The 24,511-nt window shown below is 39.5% G+C and overlaps 1 protein-coding gene across 22 annotated transcripts in view; it reads left to right on the forward strand.

Moving 5' to 3' along the window:
* RBFOX1 (RNA binding fox-1 homolog 1) overlaps nucleotides 1-24,511 on the forward strand; it is a 2,479,284-nt gene that overhangs the window by 1,224,145 nt on the left and 1,230,628 nt on the right. The window contains exon 1 of one of the 22 annotated variants that reach the window (XM_063598332.1): nucleotides 23,977-24,467. The exons of 13 other annotated variants lie outside the window; for them this stretch is intronic. In XM_063598332.1, the coding sequence (XP_063454402.1) occupies nucleotides 24,423-24,467 (45 nt within the window). In that variant the 5' untranslated portion in view covers nucleotides 23,977-24,422. Of the gene's footprint in view, nucleotides 1-23,976; nucleotides 24,468-24,511 lie in introns of those variants that run through there. 8 more of the 22 variants (XM_063598364.1, XM_063598333.1, XM_063598361.1 and 5 more) reach the window with 8 other exon arrangements.

Raw genomic sequence — 24,511 nt, forward strand, 5'->3', positions numbered from 1 at the left:
CCACTGCACTCCAGCCTGGGCGACAGAGGGCGAAATTAGCAAGTTTTCTTTATTCAGGATACTCACTCGGCTTACCATGCCATCCTTTCAAAAGAGTTTTAATTTTATTTCTCCTCTCTGCATCCCCTCAGTATGAATTTAGGTACACCAAGAATTTATCAAGCTTCAAAATAATCTAAACTATTTGAAATGGAAGACACCTAAGAAAGAAAATCACTTTAGAACTGATCAGTCACTGACCTCTATATCTCATCTCAAAGATTTTCTTTTAATTACCCTATATCTCATGCTTCTGATATCTTTAAAGATTAATGAGGCATCCATATATCCAAACAATATAGATATATGGAATATAGAAAATACCAATGTCTTTAGAGTCAATACTTAAAAAATCTTGCTCTTGCCGGGCACAGTGGCTCATGACTGTAATCCCAGCACTTTGGGAGGCTGAGGTGGGCGGATCACCTGAGATCGGGAGTTTGAGACCAGCCTGGCCAACATGGAGAAACTGAGAAACCCTGTCTCTACATAAGACACAAAATTAGCTGGATGTGGTGGCGAATGCCTGTAATCCCAGCTACTTGGGAGGCTAAGGCAGGAGAATAGCTTGAACCTGGGAGCCGGAGGTTGTGGTGAGCTGAGATTGTGCCATTGCACTCCAGCCTGGGCAACAAGAGTGAAACTCCATCTCAAAAAAAAAAAAAAAAAAAATTCTTGCTCTTTCTCATGAATAGCTGCCCAATATTCTGTAATGTAGGTTATATTAGATTGCTTGGGGCTGCCATAATACAGCATTGCAGACTTGGCAGCTTAAGTAACAGAAGTTTATTTTCTCATAGTTCTGGAGGCTGGACATCCAAGATTAAGGTGTCAGCAGGATTGGTTCCATTGGTTCTCTCTCCTTGGCTTGTACGTGGCCATCTTTTCCCTGTGTTTTTCCCTGTGTGTGTGACTGTGTCCTAATCTCTTCTTGTAAGAACACTGGTCATAGTGGACAACCTATAGGATGAGAGAAAATTTTTGCAATCTATCCGTCTGACAAAGGTCTAATATCCAGAATCTACAAGGAACTTAAGGAAATTTACAAGAAAAAAACAGCCCATAGAAAACTGGGCAAAGGCTATGAACAGACACTTCTCAAAAAAAAAAAAAAACATACATGCGGCCAAACAAACGTATGAGAAAAAGCTCAACATCAGCGATCATTAGAGAGATGCAAATCGAAACCACAATGAGATACCATGTCACACCAGTCAGAATGGCGATTATTAAAAAGTTAAGAAACAACAGATGCTGGTGAGGTTGTAGATAAATAGGAACACTTTTACACTGTTAGTGGGAATGTAAATTCATTCAACCATTGTGGAAGACAGTGTGGTGATTCCTTAAAGGTTTAGAACCAGAAATACCATTTGCTGCAGCAATCCCATTACTGGGTATATATCCAAAGGAATATAAATCATTCTATTATAAAGATACATGCACGTATATGTTAATAGAAGCACTATTCAGAATAGCAAAAAAAAAAAAAAAAAAAATGGAATCAACATAAATGCCCATCAATGATAGACTGGATAAAGAAAATGTGGTACATGTACACCATGGAATACTATGCAGCCATAAAAGGGACTGAGATCATGTCCTTTGCAAGGTCATGGATGAAACTGGAAGCCATTATCCTTAGCAAACTAAAGCAAGAACAGAAAACCAAACACTGCATGCTCTCACTTATAAGTGGGAGCTGAACAATGAGAACAGATAGACACAGGGAGGGGAACAACACTCACTAGAGCCTGCTGGGAGAGGGTCGGGGGAAGAAAGCATTAGGGAAAAGAACGAATGCATGCTGGGCTTAGTACCTAGGTGATGGGGCTGATAGGTGCAGCAGCCCATCATGGCACGCATTTACCTATGTAGTGCATCCACACATCCTGCACATGTATCCCAGAACTTAAAAAAATTAATTAAATTTTAAAAAAAGAACACTGGTCATAGTGGATTAGAGCCTACCCTTATGGATTCCTTTTAACTTAATTAACTCGTTAAAGACCTTATCTCCAAATAAGGGCACATTCTGAGGTTTGAGGGATTAAGACTTCAACATATGAATTTTGAGGTCTACTATCAGCCCATGACTTTGGTGTATGTAATTTATTTAACTATATTCCCATCCATGATCTTTCAGGCTAATTTTACTTGTTTTGTATTTCTTCACATTAAACAATGTCATATCAACTAATCCAACCATAACACTTGTGTGGCTGGATAAAACAGAAATGTTTTATTGTGATGTGGAATTTTAACTTTGTCTTTTTTGTTCAAACTAAGAATGGCTTATGTCTCCCCATAGGGATAACATGATTTTGTTTTGACAGAAATCTTTAATGAAATATTATTTTTTTTCTCAGTGGCAATCTGCAGATTAATGGGATAATTTTAGGTGAACTGAAGAGAATGGAGGGCTGTTCTGTTTAAGCTATCTTTGTGCTTATGCAGGGACAGTAATATCATCCAATAAAAGGACATATGCAATTATATCAGCTTTGTGGTAATTATATGGATATTTTCATTGTTCAGTACATTTAATTATGCTTTGTTAAACAGCCTGTATTAGCTTTTGGTGGGGCAAGCTTTGACTGGATTAATGCGAGGGGCTTGTATGTTGAATGTTTCACACGATGCATCTTTCTGGAAGGAAAGAGCAAACAAAAATTAAGAAAAAGGGTCACGATTACCTTTCCCTTATTTTTCCTTTTCAACAACATTTTTAATGGACAGTTCTAGAGACAATTTCATCCTTTATAAAATCCTTATATTAGTCATTTGAAAGAAAAGCAACTAATATATGGTTTTGGAAGCATTAACCCAACACAGAAGTCTTTAGAGTTAATGTGTGGCCTCCTCCCCATCTACCTTCACAGTCCTCCAGTCTCACTCTGGGAGGGGCAGAATTTCCATTGACAGCCTGGTGCATGCTCTTCTGTATTGTCCCCTTTGCTGATACAATTATCCATGTGCATGCTTATGCTTTTTAAAGGGTGGCCTCATACTCCACCTTTTATTCAGCAACTTGCCTTTTTTGCAAGGCATGGTTATTGTCCACACATGCCAATTAATAAAAATCTACTTACTCCTTTTACATAGCTGCATAGTATTCCATAGTATGGATGCATCACTATTTGTTCAGCCATCCTTCCACTGATGTTCTTTAGATTAATTCTTCGTTGGATTTGTTTATTTTTTTCTTCTGCCAAAATAAGCATTGCTATAAGAAACATTAGGCATGTATTTCTTTCATTTTGGTACTTTCTGTTGGCTAAAATTCTCTGAAATGAAATAATTAGTAAAAGCTCACCAATTTTTTAATTTCAACAAATATTACCATGTTTTTACCCCCCACCCCCCCACACACACACAAAATTGGAGCAATTTGAAGTCTTCCCGACGCTATAAACTACCTGAACAACACTGGATGTTAGCAATCTTTTAAAAAGTATTGAGTATACACATGGCACATTGTTGCTTTAATTTTCATGTTCTTGACTACTAATTATACACAAAATCTTTCCTCTTATAGGAATTATTTAGGTACAATATTTGTTCATTTTCAATTAGTTTATCTTTTTCTTGTTAATCTACAAATTCTTCGTATCTTGAAGCTGTTCACCTTATCTTGTGAAACTTGTTATAAACACATGCTATGATTCACCTTTTGAGTTTATCTACAAGATCCTAGTCCACTTAAAAGTACTTTGTGATCACTTTTATTAATAACTTAAGGAGCTATCCTTCCCCTATTCAACTTTTATAAAAACAGCCTCTTGTAATACTTTATAGTTTTTTGCTTTATCTTTAGGTGTTTAAATTTACCTGGAATTTACTTTTGCAAAGCTAAGTATGAAATCTAACATGCATTATTTTTCCTGTAAAGGGTAGTCAGATGGCCTAATGACAACATTAATTCCATATTCCACCCTTTCTGTTAACTCGTATGTGTGCATATACTCACACACATCACAATTTCTGAACTCTATTAACTCAGGTCAACTATTTATTTACTGTTGTGTATTAAAGAGTTTTGCCTACTAATATAGTTTAGCCTTGGCAGGATGCTATGAGATGACATAGTAATGATAAGAATTCCTTACTTTAAAAGTTGGGCAGGTAACATTTGGGGTCAGAAGCTTTTTGAACTGATTAAATAGTTAGATTTGGTGGGGGGTCGGGGCGGAGTGTAAGTGGCAGAAATCTGACCCAAGCTGATGCAAGCAAAAAGGGAGAGTATTGACTTTCAGACAGGAAAACCAGGGGTTGCTCTAAGCTTACTGAATTCAGAAGCTCAACCAATGTCATGAGCACTGGTCTCGTTCACCATGTCATTGAGCTCTCTTACAGCCATGTTTAGCTTGGCTCCACCATTATAAAGCAGAAAGATGCTTACTAACCACCCCAAGTTTCATCTTATTCCCTGAACAGTACCAGCAAAGAACACTGAATCACGTGCCCATCACTAAACAATCCCCACTGTTAGAAGGAGGTGAGTTCCTCACTGGCTAGACTAGCTCTCGCGCCCACCATGACCTAGGAGGTGTAATCAATCCTGCAGGAACCACCCAGCTTGATGGTTTATCCTCCCAGAGAGGAGGAGAGCCACCAAGAAAAAATCCAATGCTGTTACCAGAAAGAGAGGCTGACCATTTGATAGGCTAAAACTAGTGAATTTCACTGTTCCTGATTAATGTGAATCAAATTTTCATGTTAGTTCCGAAAATTTTATCCCACTGGGATGAAGGCAACTTTTTCATCGAAATGTGGGCCACATTTAATTCCTGCATGTAAATGTTGGTATCCAGAGAAAAACAAATTACGATAACAATGAGATGCGATCTTTACAACTTGAATTGGCAAAGATTAACAAGTTGCTAATAGCCATTTTGGTACTACTGTGAGTAAAAAAAAAAAAATCATATATTAATGGTTGGAGTGCAAACTGGAATAATCTTTGAAGAGCTGCTTTTATGAAAAGATATACAGCTTTTATCAGCAATGCTTTTTTAATGAATTAACTCCATAGCAAAAATATTTTCAATTGGTTTGAAAATAGCTACGCCAATACACAAAAGTATGCTTGTGAAAGTCTTGGATGACAACAACAACAAGCGTTGTTTGTAATAACGAAGTCCTACCCTGATCTAATGCATACTAGTAGTGAGCTGATTATAAAATTGCTGTCTAGTTATGCATTTGCCTGACATTTGAAGAAAGGACAATTATACCTTTTAAATTAATACCATTGTTTAAATGTAAAGAAAACAGCTACTTAATGAAGATTTAGCCCTAACATCGCTGCTATAGTTAATTCTTCACAATGATTCACCCTAGAGTGGTCAGGTCACCTCTCTTGCACTTTGATTACACCTTCCATATGGATTACGGATCATATGCAAAACATTTAATTACTGAGCTACAGCATTAATCACTTGGCTGAATGTATTTCACCTTTTCTCCTTCCTGCAATGTTTAAGCCAAGTTAACTGATAGCAGTGCGTTAAAAACAGGTAGTACTATACAACAGTAGGAGAATATAGCCTCCAGCACAGAGATCCCGGGGGCAATTCTGGAGCTATCATTTATTAGCTCTGTTGCCCTCGGGCAAATCACTTACTGGCTCAGGTGAGTCTGTATCTTCTTTTGTAACATGGTCATAATAAACACAGTTTCTCATATCTAGCCTGATTATCGTGAATTGTCCACACAGTATATATAAGCCCTGAAGCCCTGGACACAAATGTGTAAACATTGTTCTTATGGAACTGCTGATTATTATTATTAATGTCCATTTTCTTGTTTCTGTGCGATCAGGTTTTTACCCATGCAAAGTGGTTGTCTAAGACTATATAGATGTGTAGAGAGAGGCAGAGTAGGTTATTTGGAAAAAGAAAGTGGTGGAGTGAGGTTTTGTTGTTGTTATTGTTGTTAATTATTTTATTTCATAGGGAGAAGGAGGGCACTCTCCGTGTACCTTCGTAAAGAATAGTACATACTCTTTATTTTGACAGTGTAGGGTAAACCTGTAAGAGTCAAGAAAATAACAGATTTGATACTACCCTTTAGTGGCTATCTTGCATGTTAATGTATATCCTTTCATTTCTGTCTGAGTTCAGCAGTTAGACTCAGCTCGTGGGTTCCTACAGCTCAATCTCTAAAATCTACTTAAGAAGTAAAATGGTGCTAAGTTTACCTGCACTTTTAGTGTACATTCAGACCAGAGTCTTCTCAGTTATAGATGTATAGGGCCGTGTGTGTGTGTGTGTGTGTTTATGTCCTTAAATTAAGCACTATTGGAGCATGGCCCTGCATTTTTGTTTCTGTATTGCCTGTGGTCATTTTTGTGCTAAAAGGGAAGAATTGAGGAGTTGCAACAGAGACCATGTGGTCCAAAATATTTACTATATGGCCCTTTGCAGGACAAATAAATGCTTTCTAAGTGTTGATTTAGGCTACAGTTTACTTTAAGTCACTGTTACATCAATGAAAAACTTGGAAACTAAATACATTTGTGTGTTTGTGTGTGTGTGTGTGTGTTCTTTAAACTTTTAAGCTAATCCTTAGTTTAACCAAAAAGAAAGACTGGGTGTGGTGGCTCATGCCTGTAATCCTAGCATATTGGGAGGCTGAGGTGGGTGGATCACTTGAGGTCACAAGTTTGAGACCAACCTGGTCAACATGGTGAAACCCCATCTCTACTAAAAATATGAAAATTAGCCGGGTGTGGTGGTGGGCACCTGTAATCCCAGCTACTTGGGAGGCTGAGGCAGAAGAATCACTTGAACCCGGGAGGCGGAGGTTGCAAGTGAGCTGAGGTTGCACCACTGCACTCCAGCCTGGGCGACAGATTAAAACTCTATCTCAAAAAAACAAAAAAAAAAAGGATTAAGGATTAAAAAAAATTGAAATCATCCATGGTTATAATATTCTTGAGTGCATCTTAACATCATTGGTTTGTTTTTCAAATATTGTTAAATGCTTACTATATTCCAGTTATGGTGCTAGGTACTTTCCCATATGTTATTTAGTTTTAGAATCCTCTCAGCCACCACCTGAAGTAGTTGCTATTAAACCCATTTTAGAGGTGAGGAAACAGATGTTCAGGAGGATTTAAATAACTTGCCACGTTTCTTGAAACTTCCCAGAGCCAGAATTCAACCTTAGATATGTATGAATTCAATCTGATGCTTGCTGGGTTAAGACCATTGGAGACACCCTCTCTCCTCTGTCCTTTTGACAATTCCATCGGCAGAATATCACAGGAATGGCAAATAGAGGGATAAAGAATGTATGTGACATGCACCCAAAGAGTCTCCAGGCCCCTTTTCATCCTTTCAATCATGTTTCTAAGGTATTTTGAACTAGGCGAGGCTCTCTTAGTTTGAATAATAGCATGCTGTTCAATGTGGACATTAATAGTCAGAATCTGGTAGTGCAGCTACAGAAGAAGCAAAGAAAAAAATGAAATCCTCTCATTGATTTCTAGTCAGAGAGGTGCAGAAACCCTAAGAGTCCTTATGTGAGAATAAGTGTTTTCTCTCTGTGTCAATCTTAATATAACTAAATGCAGCAGATTTAATCCTTTCTATAATTTAATAATTTGTATTAATTACACTTAATGAAATATAAATTAATTACATTTAATGAAATATAATAAGTTTATTTAATATATTAATTACGTGTAATGTAACATAATGGGATTTTATTTAATATACTAACTACATTTAATGTAATATAATAAAATTTACTTAATATATGAATTACAGTTAGTGTAATATAATAAAGTTTACTTAATATATTAGTTACAGTTAATGTAATATAAAGTTTACTTAATATATTAATTGCAGTTAATGTAATATAATAAAGTTTTCTTAATATATTAATTACAGTTAATGTAATATAAAGTTTACTTAATCCATATTTAATAAATTGAATTCAATTAATATGTATTATGTGGGTTAACTTACATACAGTGTTGTAACAACACCAAGACCTTAGTTTACATTAAAATAGTGCTTATTTTTTAGTATGGTTATTTTAATAATTATTTATGTTACTGTTAAATAAGTTGACATATATTTATGTCCAGGCAAGGTGACTTTATAGTAGCTGGGATTTCCAAAGTGCCATATTTATATCCCCTAGATGTATACTATGCTGAGACAGGAGTTCTTAGCTGTAGAATAAATAGAGCTGGTTTTGTAGAACATTAATTTTGCTCAAAGCTTTTGGAGGAAAAATGTTGTTTCCTATTAAAAGGAAACAAATATACAGGAAATAGACAGCTAATGTGCATGCAGTTTTTTAAGAGAAAGCCCGAGACTGCAGTCATCCTGTGTGATATGCCACTGGGCTCTTCCATCTATGGCTCTGGAACCTCTAAGGGTAAGGATTAGACCTCATCTGCCATTAGCTAGCGGTACTTAAGTGGGAAATTTTGCAAAGCGGTAAATTATAACACTACTCAAAAGTGGTTTCTATTTTTGTAATATTATGATGTAAAGTTACTGAGTTTGATAATGCAATCTACATCCCTTTGTTGAAACTGTAGAATATGGCCAATAAAGGGTTAATGGGAAAATCCTGGAATCTGCTTTCTTTTTAACGTTTCTAATGGTCATCTTAGCACCAGAGCCTCTTTGAGAGTTAAGAGAAAGGAATTACCAGAGAAAGAGAGTCTGTGTCTCCTGGGAGATGGAGGGTTTGGGGGAATACGGAGTGGGGATGGTGATTTTTCTCTGCACAGAAATACTTTCTTGAAGTCAGCCCTTTACTGTGCAATGTGGGATAGAATTCTAACACCTCCAGTATAATGGCAGGAGGAGGAATGGTTAGGAACATTGGAGAGCTATTTGGCCTATGTCTCTTTGTTATGAAGGGCCCACAGTTTACGTTTTTGACTTTTTCACCAAATAAAGGCTTATAGCAGGTTACCCAGATATGTTGGCAGAATGGCAAGGCTACATTCATCATAGAACCTTAAGCTTGTGCCCCACTGCTGGGCCATACTGCCTTTCAGGCCCAAATTAATATCTTTTATAAGCCCCGCAACGATGTTGTAAAGAATACAATTATAGCTTAGGACATTGCCATCTGTGGTGGGACATTTCAAACAGAATTAAGTCTAGAGATTATGAGTGACGCATCATTGTCACTCAAACTGAAATTGGTATAGCACCTTCTGTTTTATTCAACATTCTAAAGGGAAATTATTCTGCCACAAAAATTCTCATCTGTTAAGTAGCCCTTAAATGACTTTTTTTTTTTGCCTTTGCAAAAACAAATAAAACCATTTTATTTGTGTGTGCGTTAAACATTGAAATGTTGAGCCTAGATTTTTAAATGTGTCGTGATTTTTGCTTCTCTTGCTCAGTCCTCTTTTCTACTTCTTTCTGCCTTTTTTATTTCTAATTTTATTTTATTATTTTTTAATCTTTTAAGTTCAGTGGTACATATGCAGGTTTGTAACATAGGTAAACTTGTGTCATGGGGGTTCATTGTACAGATTATTTTGTCACCCAGGTATTAAGCCTAGTACCTACCCACTAGTTATTTTTCCTCATCCTCTCCCTCCTTCCACCCTCCACCCTCAGATAGGGCCCATTGTGTGTTGTTTCCCTACCTTTTCTTAGGAACCAGAAGCCCCAGGCATTGGAAGTGGTCAAGGCATTTTTTTCTTTGACCCCTGGGAAGGTCTTTTCTTAGTACACAAGCAACAAGAACTTCAGACAGAGAGTATATGATGCTACATTAGAACCTGAACCAATGGAGTTATGTCAAAAGAATATTGAAGAGATCCTGGTAGAAATGAAAATAGAGTCAAGAAAAAAGAAAGTGCAGAGTAAAATATAGAGAAGTAGAGGGAAAATAATGTAATGCTGCCAATCCTAATAAGAGTACTGAAATTGTTGCCTCTCACAAGCCAGTGACTTTCTCAAGTTACAACCAAGGTGTGGGATTCAAATGATCCCACTGACAATCCCTCTGGAAAGTCTCCAGTTGAAGCCTACCCTATCATTTCTTTCTTTTTTTTTTTTTTTTTGAGACGGAGTCTCGCTCTGTCGCCCAGGCTGGAGTGCAGTGGCGCGATCTCGGCTCACTGCAAGCTCCGCCTCCCGGGTTCACGCCATTCTCCTGCCTCAGCCTCCCGAGTAGCTGGGACTACAGGCGCCCGCTATCACGCCCGGCTAATTTTTTGTATTTTTAGTAGAGACGGGGTTTCACCGTGTTAGCCAGGATGGTCTCGATCTCCTGACCTAGTGATCCGCCCGCCTCGGCCTCCCAAAGTGCTGGGATTACAGGCGTGAGCCACCGCGCCCGGCCCCTATCATTTCTTTAAGAGACCCACACAGACAAGTTTTCTCCAGGTCTGAGCTGGATTTCCTTCATTAGTTGAGCACCAGATGAGGAATTGGCCTGATTTTAAGGGCCACGTGCACTATGCGAAAAAGAGTTAGCTTTGAAAAGAAGACAAATACGGGGTGAGATGAGATGCAAATGCAAATGCTCGGAGGTATCTCAGCACTCAAGAGCAAATGCACGTTCACATCTCCTGTGTTAGGCTTGCTCGCTGCTTTGATAGCTGGTGGAATCACTGGCAATGTTCACATTTTTTCCTCCTCCTGTTTTCTTACCTTCTCATGTTTTAGTTGAATGCATGTAACTTGAGTAAGATTAAAAACTGATTCTCAGAATCGGAACTTTGAGCTTCCTGCAAAAGGAATATTTAAGCATCTCTGTATCCCAGAGTGCCATCTTATCTCACGGGCTCACTAAGTGGGAGTTAGGAATCCTACAGTTCCCTTCAAGACCTATAGGGCAGTAGATTTGAACCTTACAATCCTATATTGTATTTCATGTTGACCAATCTGTTAGCAGGTAAAGAACTGCCATCTTACTGGTGATAAAGGGTTTATGATGTTAACTGAGTTCGCATTCTAGACAACAAAGTAATCCAGTGTCCTATTCAAACTTAATTCATAGTTATCAAACACTCATTAAGTATCTACTTTGTGCCTGATAGACATTTCTTTAACCAGAATGCTTTGCCACTGTATCCTCATTCATTTAAAATAGAGTATATAGAAACCGGATTTAGATACTGCCTCTAGTTGAAATTCCTGCATCCAGGTAGGGCTGGCTGTTTGTCTTAGAGAATATGTCCCTTTATGTCCTGTCTGGATAGGTGGAAGGTGAGTATGTTTAACAAGTAACATTTGATGCAGGCATTTACAGTAACAGTTTGTTATTGCTGGAATTTGACCATCTCAATTCATTTTAGTAGCTGTAAACTAGTCATGGATATTAAATGTGTGACTATATTGATATATGAAAGCTTACTGATGGCACAGTTTTATCATCAGTGCCTTTATTCAAATGAGTTTTAAAAGTTGATTAGCAACTGCATTCTCCCATGTTGGCTTGGACATGAATAGTGCAAATATATCAGTCTTTCTATTCTTCCAAGATGACCTTCAGCTCTCTATGTCCATGAATTCCAGTTGGCCTTTAGCCACTCCTCCAAGTACAACACATATCTATCCAGTTGCCTCTTGTGTAACTCTTTCTGGAACTTCCATAGCCCCTACCCAACTTGATGTGGTCAAAATGAGCCTCTTATCTTTCCCAGGTATTTGTCTGATGCCCCTGAACCCGGTCATCGATACCACCATTTAGTCAATAACTTGTAACAGTCTTGTCAATTCTATTCATCAAATATTTATCAAATCCTCTTTTCCATTATATCCTTACTGCTGTGTCTTTGTGCAAACCCTCATCATCTTTTAGGCTAAGATACAATAAAATAATCTTCCAGAGGCTCTTCCTGCTTCCAGTGTTCCTTTCTGCACACATGAGGGTAGCCTTCCTAGCACTGACTGTTCCATTTTCTTATAGAGGAATTAAATCTAAATTTCTTGGCATGACACATGGGCCCCTTTATCCTCTTACCTGTGCCCCCTTTCCCTGCCTGGTCTTCAGACATCAACCCTTTCCATCAGTTCACCCAGTCACATCTCTGCACCTTTGCATAAGCTGTTTCCTATGGTTTGAATGCCTTTCTCCCCTGACTGTTGAACAAACTGCTATGCATCCTTGGAGATCCAACTCAAGCATCATCACCTTTTGAATTCTCTGAAAGATGCCCTTTGCCTTTAGTTAGAACAAGAGGCATCCTCTACCAAGTAGATGCATAGCACAATTTATTCCATTCTGTCATCTAGTACAATAATTATACTACTAGTTTCTATTATAATACTTGTTTGTTATTTTCCTTCTCCAGTAAACGTATTCTACTTTGCATTCTCCAGGCCTAAAAGAGTTCTGGAATGCAATGGGCATTCATGTAAGTAATGTTAAAAGAATGACTCCATCAATTATATTTCTGTGACATTCTCAGGTAGGAAGATATCTTTATGCTTACAACTGGAAAAAAAAAAAAAAAACCTCTAGTGGCAGAGAATTTGTATTTCTGTTAGCTCTCAGTGTTGGGATTGTATTTCTGACAGGCTGGCCCACCAGCTATGCTTCATGAAAGACCATGAGCCACAGGGAAGAGGTTTATTCATCTCAGCATTGGGGTATTTTGCTTTTCTTCAAGGCAAAGGGATCTGGAGACTCCTTTGCAGGCTGGCCATGTCTTGTGCAATCCCAGCTGTGTCTGGAGATTCTAGCAGGGATGCGGAGTGTGGTTGGGACTTCACAGGAAGTCGACTTGCATCAGAAGCACATAGGGGAAGGGAAGGGAAATAGAATGAAGGAAGAAAGCTTTCAGCAGCCAAGGCAACAACTTCCCCCGTCTCTGTCTGGCTCTGGGGCCAAACAGACTCCTGATTTCTCTTTATCTCCTTGTCTCTCCACCTCTATTCCTCTGAGTTCTTTTCCCATCACCCCCCATTCTTTCTCTACATACTCTTTCGCTGACTAGTCATCAGACTCTACCGACAAATTTACCTGATCTTCCCAGCCTAGCCCTTGAACTTAACCATTCCATCCACTTCTCAATTCCACATTTCTTGGAGAGAATCTGATTTGACCAGGTAGGGGCATGTGTCTAACCCAGGTCCCTGGACAAGGGACCAATGAAGGCCGGGCTGTGACAGAAGCAGTTTCTCTAAGAAACCCTGCAGCGTTAGGGAGAAATGATTGGTATCTCTATGGTACACGTGGTGGAGATGGTGGCTGCACATCCCAAGAGCCATCCCTAGAAGATGGCTTCCTTCCCATCCTGTAAACCCTGAGTCAGGGATGCCCCCAAGCGTGTGAGATGTTGACCTATTTCTGCACTTGGCCCAAGTCAAATCCAGTCATTGCTATTGGGGGTCTTGTTGCATCCTGTTGTTTCCTTTGGGAGGTGACATACTGCTGACATCTGTGGAGTGAAGGGATTTGGGGAAAGTGTGAGTCATCATCTCTCTGATGATGTTTTATTCTCTTATTCTCCAAACTCTGCCCAGCTTCTTTCTTTTTTCTTTCTTTCTTTTTTTTTTTTTCAATGGAATCTCACTTTGTTGCCCAGGCTGGACTGCAGTGGTGCAATCTTGGCTCACTGCAACCTCCGCCTCCCGGTTCAAGTGATTCTCCTGTCTCAGCCTCCTGAGTAGTTGGGATTACAGGCGTGCGCCACCATGCCCAGCTATTTTTTTGTGTTTTTAGTAGAGATGGGGTTTTACCGTGTTGTCCAGGCTGGTCTCGAACTCCCAACCTTATTTGATCCACCCACCTCGGCCTCCCAAAGTGCTGGGATTATAGGCATAAACCACTGTGCCCGGCCCAGTTTCTTATTTAGGAACCTCAAGGAAGAAATGTTGTAAGGAAGACAGCATGATCATATAGGGATATCTCCAAGTGAAACTCTTCCACCTTTACAAGATGTATGCTGGTATAACAGACAGGAACACCCATGATTACCTATGTACCTCTCCCTATGTACCCCTAGTCTTCTGCCCGGGGACCCCAGGATGCCCTGCAACACATGGAAATAAAATTTCCCTCCTGACTCTTGGCTCTCACAGCTCTTATCCTGAATCTTTTTTTTCTAGCCCTGCCTACTTATCTATTTTGTTTTCTGGTGATTAGTGAACATGGATCACCCTCCGAGGCTTTGTGTTGGCAGGGTACATGTCTGTCTCATTTTTGTAGTTCTGTAGTACAAATCAGACAGCAAGTGCTCAATTAATCCTTGAACGAAACAAAAGAAAGGAGTCAGTTCATGCAATAATGGATGCTGACAACCCTAGCATCTTATCGAAGGTATTTATCTCCACTGACTTACCCCCATTTCATCACAAGGCTATTTCCCACGCAACAGTTGCAAAAATCTGTCATCTTCTTGTTTCTTATCTGTCTCCCTCACTAGAATATAAGCTACATGAGGGCTCTTGTTTTGTTAATCCTGTTGACAAAAACCATAGCTTCTGTTATTTTTATTTGGTTGGTCTTTATTGCAGAAATAAAGACCAACCAAATAAAAATAAACAGAGGCTATTTATTCAGAGCTTGCTATAGCAAGGAGTCAGCCATCCTCGCTTGCATTTTGCCAGAAACTCAAAGGCAGGCAGAGGAGTAGGAAAATTTTATAGTAGAAAAATAAAGGGACAGCTTCAGATATGGCCTGGCTAGAGGCTGTTTGCGTGGGGAAGCTGCAGATGGGCTAAGTAGAAAGGGGTGTTCCTTGTGATTGGTTAAGGTGCACACTTGGCTTTCTCTGATTGGTCCGAAGTTGGAGGTGTGGACAAAAATTAGGAAAGCTGTCAGTTACGAATCTAGTCCTGATTGTTTCTGAGCCGGTGGATTTTTGTTTGGCTTCCTGGACCAGTTACTAGAGATAGTAATCTGACTTCCTTGAATCGTGACTTGTGGATAGCAGGCTGGCTTCCTGTAGGCAATAAGCTGGTTTCCTGGGCTGGTTGCTGCAAACTGTGGGTCAGATTTCTCTTTTTCTATATGGTCTTGCCAGTGTCCATTTGTGTATGCAGTCTATTCTTGATGGGAGGGAAAATTAAAAAGGAAGGAAAGAAGGGAGGGAAAAGGATGGGGACATCATAGTACTATTATCCAGTTTTTATTATCCAGATTCTATTTCGAACACTTTAATCCCATTTCGATGTGAGGGAATAGTAATTCATCCCAGAGCGGACATGGCCTCTGTTTTCAGGACCCTTTAATCATATCCCATGGTCCAAAGCTATAACACAGTGAAGAGGAAAAAGACTCTTTTCCTGTCAATCGCCCAAATGGGAGCCAAAGGCTTTTGAGGAGGCACTTAAAGAATTTTCACTTTGCAATTGTGCAGAAGCTGTTGTTCAGGTAATTTAACATTGATTTTAGTTTAAAAGGCAATTAAGACAAAATGGGCAGCCACTAGCCACTTATGTTAAATAAGCTTAGATTTAAATTGCTCCTCATCACCACCTTTGTTTTCTATGTCTGGGCTGTTCTATGCTAATTTAGCATGGGATGGTGTGGTGCCCCAAGTGGGGCAGGTGGATAGGCGAGGGAACCCAGCCAGGGAAACGGTTATTGAAAGAGAAAGAAGTTGGCCAAAAATTGTTCTCAGTGGTAAGATGAGTTCCCTTTCATACTGCTGCTGGGAATATGGATTCATGTAAGCTTCTAGAATTCTGGTTCCTTAGATCTAAAAACTTAAATATGGTGTCCACTTTTTTGACTCATCGGTTTCACTTTTAGGTATTTACCCTGAGATAAGGTACAGAGAAAAATCTCATAACATCAGGGACTGATGTTCATTGCAGTGTTGTTTAACATAAAGAGAAACTGTGTATCATTAGAGTGGAATACATAAACTGACCTTGTAAATTTTTTGTCCTTACAGCAGAAAATGTTCATGATACATTGCAAAGTGCAAAAGATGAAGGCAGCTTATACAGTAACATCCCAATTGTGTGCTTATAATGTTTTAGTTATATATGCAATAGAAAATGTCTGAAGTGGATAGACTTCCAACAAAAGAGTACTTGGAGCTCTCTTTGGGTGGTAAAATAATGTTAGCTTTTCTGGTGCTTTTTGAAATTTCATAAACTTTCCACAATAAACACTCATAGGTTTTATAATTATAAAACACATTGAAAACAATGTTTGTTGTAATGCTATTAGAAGAATATTCCTGTCAGCAGTGTGCTTGATTCCTGCCATCTCAAGGATGAGGCTATATGTGCATGCTAAATTATAAGGAGATGGAACGGATATTCGGTTGCACTAATTCTGTTTCTTGCTTAAAGGAAGTCTGCTACGCTTCAGGAATGAGGGTCATTCATCTGGTCTTTGTTTAAATTTGTAAGGTGAACCATTCTGTAGACAATGCTTTGAAAATATGCCCAGGTGATTCATGCATTTGTCTATTAGAAAACGTGGTCACTTACCAGCAACCAATATAGAGCTAATGGGATTCATTTAGAAATGTAACCACAAGTCCACTATAAATCATATGTTCTCCTATCTCAATATGCTTCATTAAGCTCACCTTTCTTAATGTAACTGGATTATTAGGTGTCAGGACAAAGAAAATCAGTAGGTCCTAGTGTTCTAATCCTGCAAACTTTCAATGTGGTTGCTATGTAATTTTATTTTTTTAGGTGGAGCTTGCTGTGTGCTTTTCTACAGGAAAATATCTTCAAACTGGTAAAGAAGCAATATTACTGTATTGTGAGGCATATTTCAGTAGGTCATTACCATAACTTCTAGCAGAAAGGATAATCTACGTCGCATTTTACTTCAAGGATAAGATTGATTTTTGTAAAAATCTTTAGTGCATTGAGGCTTAATGTCTTTTTTCCCCCTATGAAGAAGCAATTAGATGCTGGAGTTTTCCAGAAATGTTAGGTGGGCATAAACCAAACCTTGATGCTTTTCTTTTTGAAGGTTTTATCATCCAGCGTTTGAAGAGAACAGGCAGTTCCCAGGTGAAAAAAAATGTTATTGGTACAATGTCAGTCATCGATACTCACATGGCCAGGGACTCCACCCTTTTCTTATATTTACATCTGTTTGAAAAATAGAGAAATACAGGAAATGACAAAGAAGAAAATAATAAGCACCTATAATCTCACTAGCAAATACTACCCATTTTGTATGATTTCTTCCAGGGGTGTGTGTCTACAAATATCCGTAGAGACATACACATACACTTTAAAAAAATAGTAAATACACATCTTTTACACTTAAAGCGAGACCTATAGATGTACAGGCACACCTTGGAGATACTGTAGGTTCAGTTACAAACCACTGCAATACAGTAAATATCATAATAGAGGGAGTCACACTATTTTTTGTTTCCCAGCGCATATAAAAGCTGTGCTTTTGTACCATACTGTAATCTATTAAGTGTGCAATAGCATTGTATCTAAAAAACAACGTGCATACCTTAATTTAAAAAGACTTTATTGCTAAAATAAAAATGCCAACAATCATCTGAGCCTTTAATGAGTTCTAATCTTTTTGCTGGTGGAGGGTCTTGCCTCGGTGTTGATGGCTTTGTACTGGTCAGGGTGGTAGTTGTGGTAGTTGCTGAAGGTTGGGGTGACTGTGGCAATCTCTTAAAATGAGGAAACAGTGAAGTTTGTCACATGGATTGATTCTTCCTTTCATGAAATACTTCTCTGCAGTACCTGATGCTATTTGACAGCATTTTACCTAACGTAGAACTTCTTTCAGAATTGGAGTCAATCCTCTCAAACTTTGCTACTGCTTAATCAACTAAGTGTATGTAATATTCTACATTCTTTGTTGTCATTGCAACAAGGATCATAGTATCTTTACTAGATGTAGATTCCATCTCAAGGAACCACTTTTTCTGCTGATCCATAAGAAGCAACTCCTCATCTGTTAAAGTTTTATCACGAGATTGCAGCAAGGTAGTTGCCTCTTCAGGCTCCACTTGTAATTCTAGTTCTTTAGCTATTTTCTCCACATTTCCAGGTTCTTCCTCCACTGAAGTCTTGAACCCTTCAAAATCATTCTTGAGAGTTGGAATCAACTTATTCCAAACTCCTGTTAATGTTGCTATTTTGACCTCCTTCCATGAATCTTGAATGTTCTTAATGGCATCTCAAAAGCGAATATTTTTTAGAATATTTCAGTGTACTTTGCCCAGAACCATCAGAAGAATCCGTGTTTATGGCAGCTATAACCTTATGAGATATATTTCCTAAATAATAAGACTGGAAATCAAAATTATTCCTTGATCCATTGGCTGCAGGAACCTATATTGCATTAACAGGCACGAACAGAACACTTATGTCCTTGTGCTTCTCCATCAGAGCTTTCCGGTGACCAGATGTGTTGTCAATGAGCAGTAATATTTTTAAAGGAATCCTTTTTTCTGAATAGTAGGTCTTAATAGTGGGCTTAAAATATTCAGCAAACCATGCTATAAACAGATGTCCTGTTTCATTTCTAGAGCATAGGCAGAGTAGATTTAGAGTTATTCTTAAGGGCCCTAGGAGATTCAAAATGGTAAATGAGCCTTGCTTTCAATTTAAAGTTACCAGCTGTATTAGCCCCTAATAAGAGCGTCAGCTTGTCCTTTGAAGCTTTAAAGCCAGGTGTTGACTTCTTTCTATGAAAATTATAGATACCATCTTCTTCCAAGAGAAGACTGTTTTGTCTACACTGAAAATCTGTCATTTAGTGTAGCCACCTTCGTCAGTGATCTTAGCTAGATTTTCAGGGTAAGTTGCTGCAGCTTCTCCATCAGCACTTGCCATTTCACCTTCCGCTTGCATGTTGCAGATACTCCTCCTTGCCTTCAACCTCATGAACCAACCTCTGCTAGCTTCACACTTTTTTTTTGTCAGTTTTCCCACCTCTCTCTACCTCCATAGAATTCAAGAGGATTAAAGTCTTGATCTGGATTAGGCTTTGGCTTAAGAGAATGTTGTGGCTGGTTTGATCTTCCATCTAAAACACTAATACTCCACACCAGCAACAAGGCTCTTTTACTTATTAGTAGTGTGTTCAAGGGAGTAGCACTTTTACTTTCCTTTAATAACTTTTTCATCACATTCACAACTTGGCTAGTTGGTGCAGGAGGCCTAGCTTTTAGCCTGTCCCAGCTTTTTTTTTTTTTTTTTTTTTTGAGACGGAGTCTCTTGCTGTCACCTGGGCTGGAGTGCAGTGGCGTGATCTCAGCTTACTGCAACGTCCGCCTCCCAGGTTCAAGCGATTCTCCTGCCTCAGCCTCCCAAGTAGCTGGGATTACAGGTACCTGCCACTACACCCAGCTAATATATATATATATTATTTTATATATATATATACACAAATATATATATATATATATATATATATATATATATATATATATATTTGTATTTTTAGTAGAGACAGGGTTTCACCATGTTGGCAAGGCTGTTCTCGAACTCCTGACCTTGTGATTCACTTGCCTTGGCCTCCGAAAATGCTGGGATTACAGGCGCTGTCCCAACTTTAAAAGTGTCTTCGTCATGAAGCTTAATCATTTCTAGCTTTTGATTTAAAGTGAGAGGTGTGTGACTCTTCCTTTCACCTGAACACTTAGAGGCTATTGTAAGGTTATTCATTGGTCTAATTTCAAGATTGTTGTACCTTAAGGAATGGGAAGGCCAAGGAGAGGGAGCAAGCAGGGGGAATGGCCTGTCAGTGGAACAGTCAGAACAGACACAGTCTTTATCAATTAAGTGTGCCATCTTATATGGGCACAGTTTTTGGCACCCCAAAACAATTATAATAGTACCATCAAAGATTGCTCATCACAGATCACAGTAACAGGTCTAGCAATAATGAAAAGGTTTGATATATTGTGAGAATTACCCAAATGTGATACAAAAACATAAAGTGAGCACTTGCTACTGAAAAAAAGTGGCACCAATAGACTTGCTGAGCACAAGGTTGCCACAAAACTTCGATTTGTACAAAATGCAATATCTGCAAAGCATGATAAAGTGAAAGACAATAAAATGAGGTATGCCTGTGTGTGTGTGTGTTTGTGTGTTTGTGTGTATACAAGTTTAAAAGTTTCATATTGTATTAGTCTGTTCTAACACTGCTATAAAGACATACCTGAGACTGCGTAGTTTATAAAGAAGAGAAGTTTAATTGACTCACAGTTCTGGAGGCCTCAGGAAACTTTCAATTATGGCGGAAGAGGAAGTAGACACATCTTACGTGGCGGCAGGTGAGAGAGAGCCAGAAAGATCAGGGAACTGCCTTATAAAACCATCAGATCTCAGGACACTAAGGCAGGCAGATCTCTTGAGGACAGGAGTTCAAGGCCAGCCTGGCCAACATGGTGAAACCCTGTCTCTACTAAAAATACAAAATTTAGCCCGGCATGGTGGCACACACCTGTAGTCCCAGCTACTCGGGAGGCTGAGGCAGGAAAATCACTTAAATCTGGGAAGCAGAGGTTGCAGTGAGCTGAGATCATGCCACTGTACTCTACCCTGGGTGATAGAACGAGATTCTGTCTCAAAAAAGAAAAAGAAAAGAAAACCATGAAACCATCAGATCTCATGAGAACTCACCCACTATCATGAGAACAGCATGGAGGAAACTGCCCCCATGATCCAATCACCTCCCACCTGGTTTCTCCCCTTGACACATGGGAATTATGGCCTCTTACAGAAAAAAGTTCACCAATCACCAGTCTAGGCCAGGCACGGTGGCTCATGCCTGTAATCCCAGCACTTTGGGAGGCCGAGGCAGGTGGATCATTTGAGGTCAGGAGCTTGAGACCAGCCTGACCAACATGGTGAAACCCCATCTCTACTAAAAATACAAAAAATTAGTTGGGCATGGTGGCGGGTACCTATGATCTCAGCTACTCGGGAGGCTGAGGCACAAGAATTGCTTAAACCCAGGGGCAGAGGTTGCAGTGAGCTGAGATCGTGCCACTGCCCTCCAGGCTGGGAGACAGAGCAAGACTCCATCTCGAAAAAAAAAAAAAAAAATCACTGGTCTAGAAAAATGGGACTCAAATTCACAATAGTGTCATCTCTAGGAAAAGAGGGAGGAGACTAGTTTTTACCTGAGGTTGAGAGCTCCTTTTCTTCTTTTAGGAGAACACTTATGTACTGGCTTTATGCTTTTAAAAGTGATACACATGTACACACATATAACATATAGAATATATATACATACACACTTTTCACTTAAAACAAGTTATATGTATACATGTTATATGCATGTAAAGGGCCAGAGAGTAAACATTTTAGACTTCCTGGGCCACTTGGTCTCTCACAGACACTAAACTCTGCATTTGTAGATGAAGGCAGTCATAGCAACCCATAAACAAATGGGCATAGCTATGTTTCAATAAAACCTCGTTCATGGATGCTGAAATTTGAATTTCCTGCATTTTTTATGCATCACGAAATATTCTTCTTTTGACTTTTAAAAACTATTTAAAGTATCAAAACCATTTTTAACTAGCAGGCTGTACAGAAACAGAGAATGGCTGAGTTTGATTCTTGGACTGTAGTTGGCTATCTTCTGTTTTGGACTGTTCCCAGTACATTCACAAATATTTATATATCTACGGAAAACCTATAATATTATATTAGTGCATTCTCTTTCAGAAATGGTGTCATAAGTGTGGAAGTCATTTAAAACTTGTATTTTTATCTCAGCAATTTATTTTTGCTGAGAAATATTTGTATATATATTTGTACCTTATAGTGTGTATTTTTATTTCTGTTCCTACATATTCATGTCTATATAGCAATGGAGGTATTCATATGTGGCTTTATTTGATTCTTTTCAGTGCTATGTGGTATTCCATCATATGATATGCCGTATTTTTAATGCTAGATGGGTATTTAGTCTGTTGCCTCCCCCCACAACCCCATCCTGTATCACAAGCAATAGCAATTATATCCAAACATATCCACAAACGTATCTTGTGCATGTTTTTTAGGACAGACATTAGAAGTAGAGCTGTTTGATAATAGGGTATGCACATTTTCCATTTTAATAGGTACTAGTAAATCAGCTTCCAGAGAGACAATATCAGTTTACAGTGCTCACGGGAGACTCTACTGCCATTCTTGGTTTGGGAGGTTGCATCCCTTCCTGTTTTACTTATGGGGTGGGAGCAAGAAAACAACCTTCTCTCTGTATCATCTTGCCTTGTAGTTACAGCTGTAAATGTGGGCCTTCATGTCCCTTTGGGTGGCTGCAGACATGGTTTTAACTGTTTGCTGTGCCCCTTGCACATGAGAATAGCAATTTATATCAATAACCAGGTCTGGCAACATCTGCCAAGGTTGTCACACTCTGTGATTAAATGGCCACATGTGCTGAGAACACGAGGACAATGGGGTTGTAATTAGGGCTTGCTGTCTCTCCATCGGCCACCCGCACCATGCGTCCCTTCCTATAACCTTGCTTTTGTGAACTGATTTGTGAATCAAATTATTCCACTGGGGATGCCAGTGTGTGCTGGGTTAATAATAATACTCTATATTTGTGAATCTCTGTAATTGTACAGGGTTCTGGATAAGCGAAAGTCTAAACCCCTTTTTGCCATTTTACCTGGTGCTGTTGGAAAATGTGTCAGGGGATCATACAAGATAACATTAGAAGTTAACTTTAAAAATAGTAGGGAGTGGAGCATGTTCTTCATGGCATCATTATTGTGAAATAAGGTTTTACTTTATGGTTATCTCAGCATCCGTTAAATGCCACTGACCCTGTAAGAAAGGCAGGCAGAGAGAACACAAATAGAATTTTGTTAACTCTGCAAGGAGAAAGTTAAACACTGTGTTAATATCATATTTAAAACACTCTTAATGCACAGAAGAAAAAAAAATCCCTCCTCGTTTTGTTCCTGGTGTGACAAAGATGGATGATGGTTACATAAGGAATTGGCATGTTAAAAAAAGACACACTTGAAATATTGCCTCTAGATATGAAGTTGTAACAAATGTGAAAATATTTGAAAGATTTATTAGCATTTTAATATTTGCTTACCAATGCATAAAATCCTAATCAGTTGTATACAAGTTGTATACTTTAACTCAAATAAAGTATCCAAGAAGGACACAGGCAGGAAGCCAATGAATATTTCACTCATTGTTGATCAAATATAGGAGGGATATATGTATATTAAATTTTATTTCCCATTTAGATCCTTCCTGTTTAAAGAAGTGCTTGAGGTAGCAAAGCCATCTTAGTGCATACAGCTTGCAGTTCTAACTGTGAAGAGAAAGGAAAAAGAACAAATTAGTTTTTCTACACCCAAGAGTCATTTCCCCAGCCAATCAATTTTTTGGTCCCTACCAAAATCAGCACTTAAGCTGAAGATAGCTAGAACCTGTGTAACTCATTCCTATTAACAACAGCAACAAAAAAAGTGAAATAGATCTATGAGGACTTCTTGGGAAAATAACAGGAAAATTACTTTGATGATATTATTATTCAAGGGTACACATATTTAAAAGGTGATCTCTAGATTTCAACAGAGACGACAGTTGTTTTCCTCCTAAAAGCAGGCTGAAACCTCTGCGCATTCTCATTTAGTACGTAACGTGGAAAAAGAGTTGAGATCCTAAAGCTTCGCTCCTAAATAAAGTGCAGCTGCTTCTCGGAGATGAAATAGGATGAAAGCCTAGCAGTTTGGGGCGGGAGGCGAGATTGGGGGCGCGGTGCTGGGGTCTTCGATGTTTTACTAGTATTTCTAGGTGAAGCAGCATATTAGAAGTCATAAATACTGTCCCGTGGACATTTTGAATAATGCAGGAGTAGCGTAAGTAATTGGGAGTGCTTATATCCGCCTTTAGACATTTGATTGCTCGTGAGTTAAAATTGGTTGTCAAGTGCGGACTCAGGGGACCGTGCAAGGTGCCCTATTCTGTCATGTGGTACATATTTAATGCCTGAAAGAACAAGGGAAGGGACACGTGCGGGCGAGAGAGGGCGAGCGGCGAGATACCGCAGCCAGCTCGGAGCTTTGCAAGTGCCTCCGACCCGTAGGGGCGGGACCCACGCAGCCCCAGTATCCACTGCCTTCCCCCAGCTGCAAGAGTTTGCAAAAACATTGGGCGTCTAATTTGGCGAGCGTTTTGGCGCGGACAGAGGCCGAGGCCGGCCGGGGAAGCCGGACCCGGGCCCTGGCGCCGCCGTGGCCTCCCTTTGTGCGCGCCCGGGTGTTGATTGCCTCCTTGCACGGGCTGCTCGCTCTCGCGCCCGCGCGCTCGGGGCGTTCTGCACCTGCTGGCGGTCGTGCCAGGCAGCCCGGGCGAGCGAAGGCGCGCGGCGCGCACGACAGATGACTGGAGTCATTTACATTGCTAGCACGTGGGTGCCGTTTGCTGTTGCCTCGGACTTCTCCCGTGCTGTGTTCTCCCGGTGAGGAAACAGGAGGCACTTTGCAGCCGACAATGAAATCTTGGCAGCTAATTGCAGTCGTGGGAGATGCCCTTCAGGTAAGGCGAGCGAAGAAGACTCTAAAACACTGTCAGGGAAGGAG

This window comes from Pan paniscus, chromosome 18, assembly GCF_029289425.2.
Source record: "Pan paniscus chromosome 18, NHGRI_mPanPan1-v2.0_pri, whole genome shotgun sequence".
NCBI lineage: Eukaryota > Metazoa > Chordata > Mammalia > Primates > Hominidae > Pan > Pan paniscus.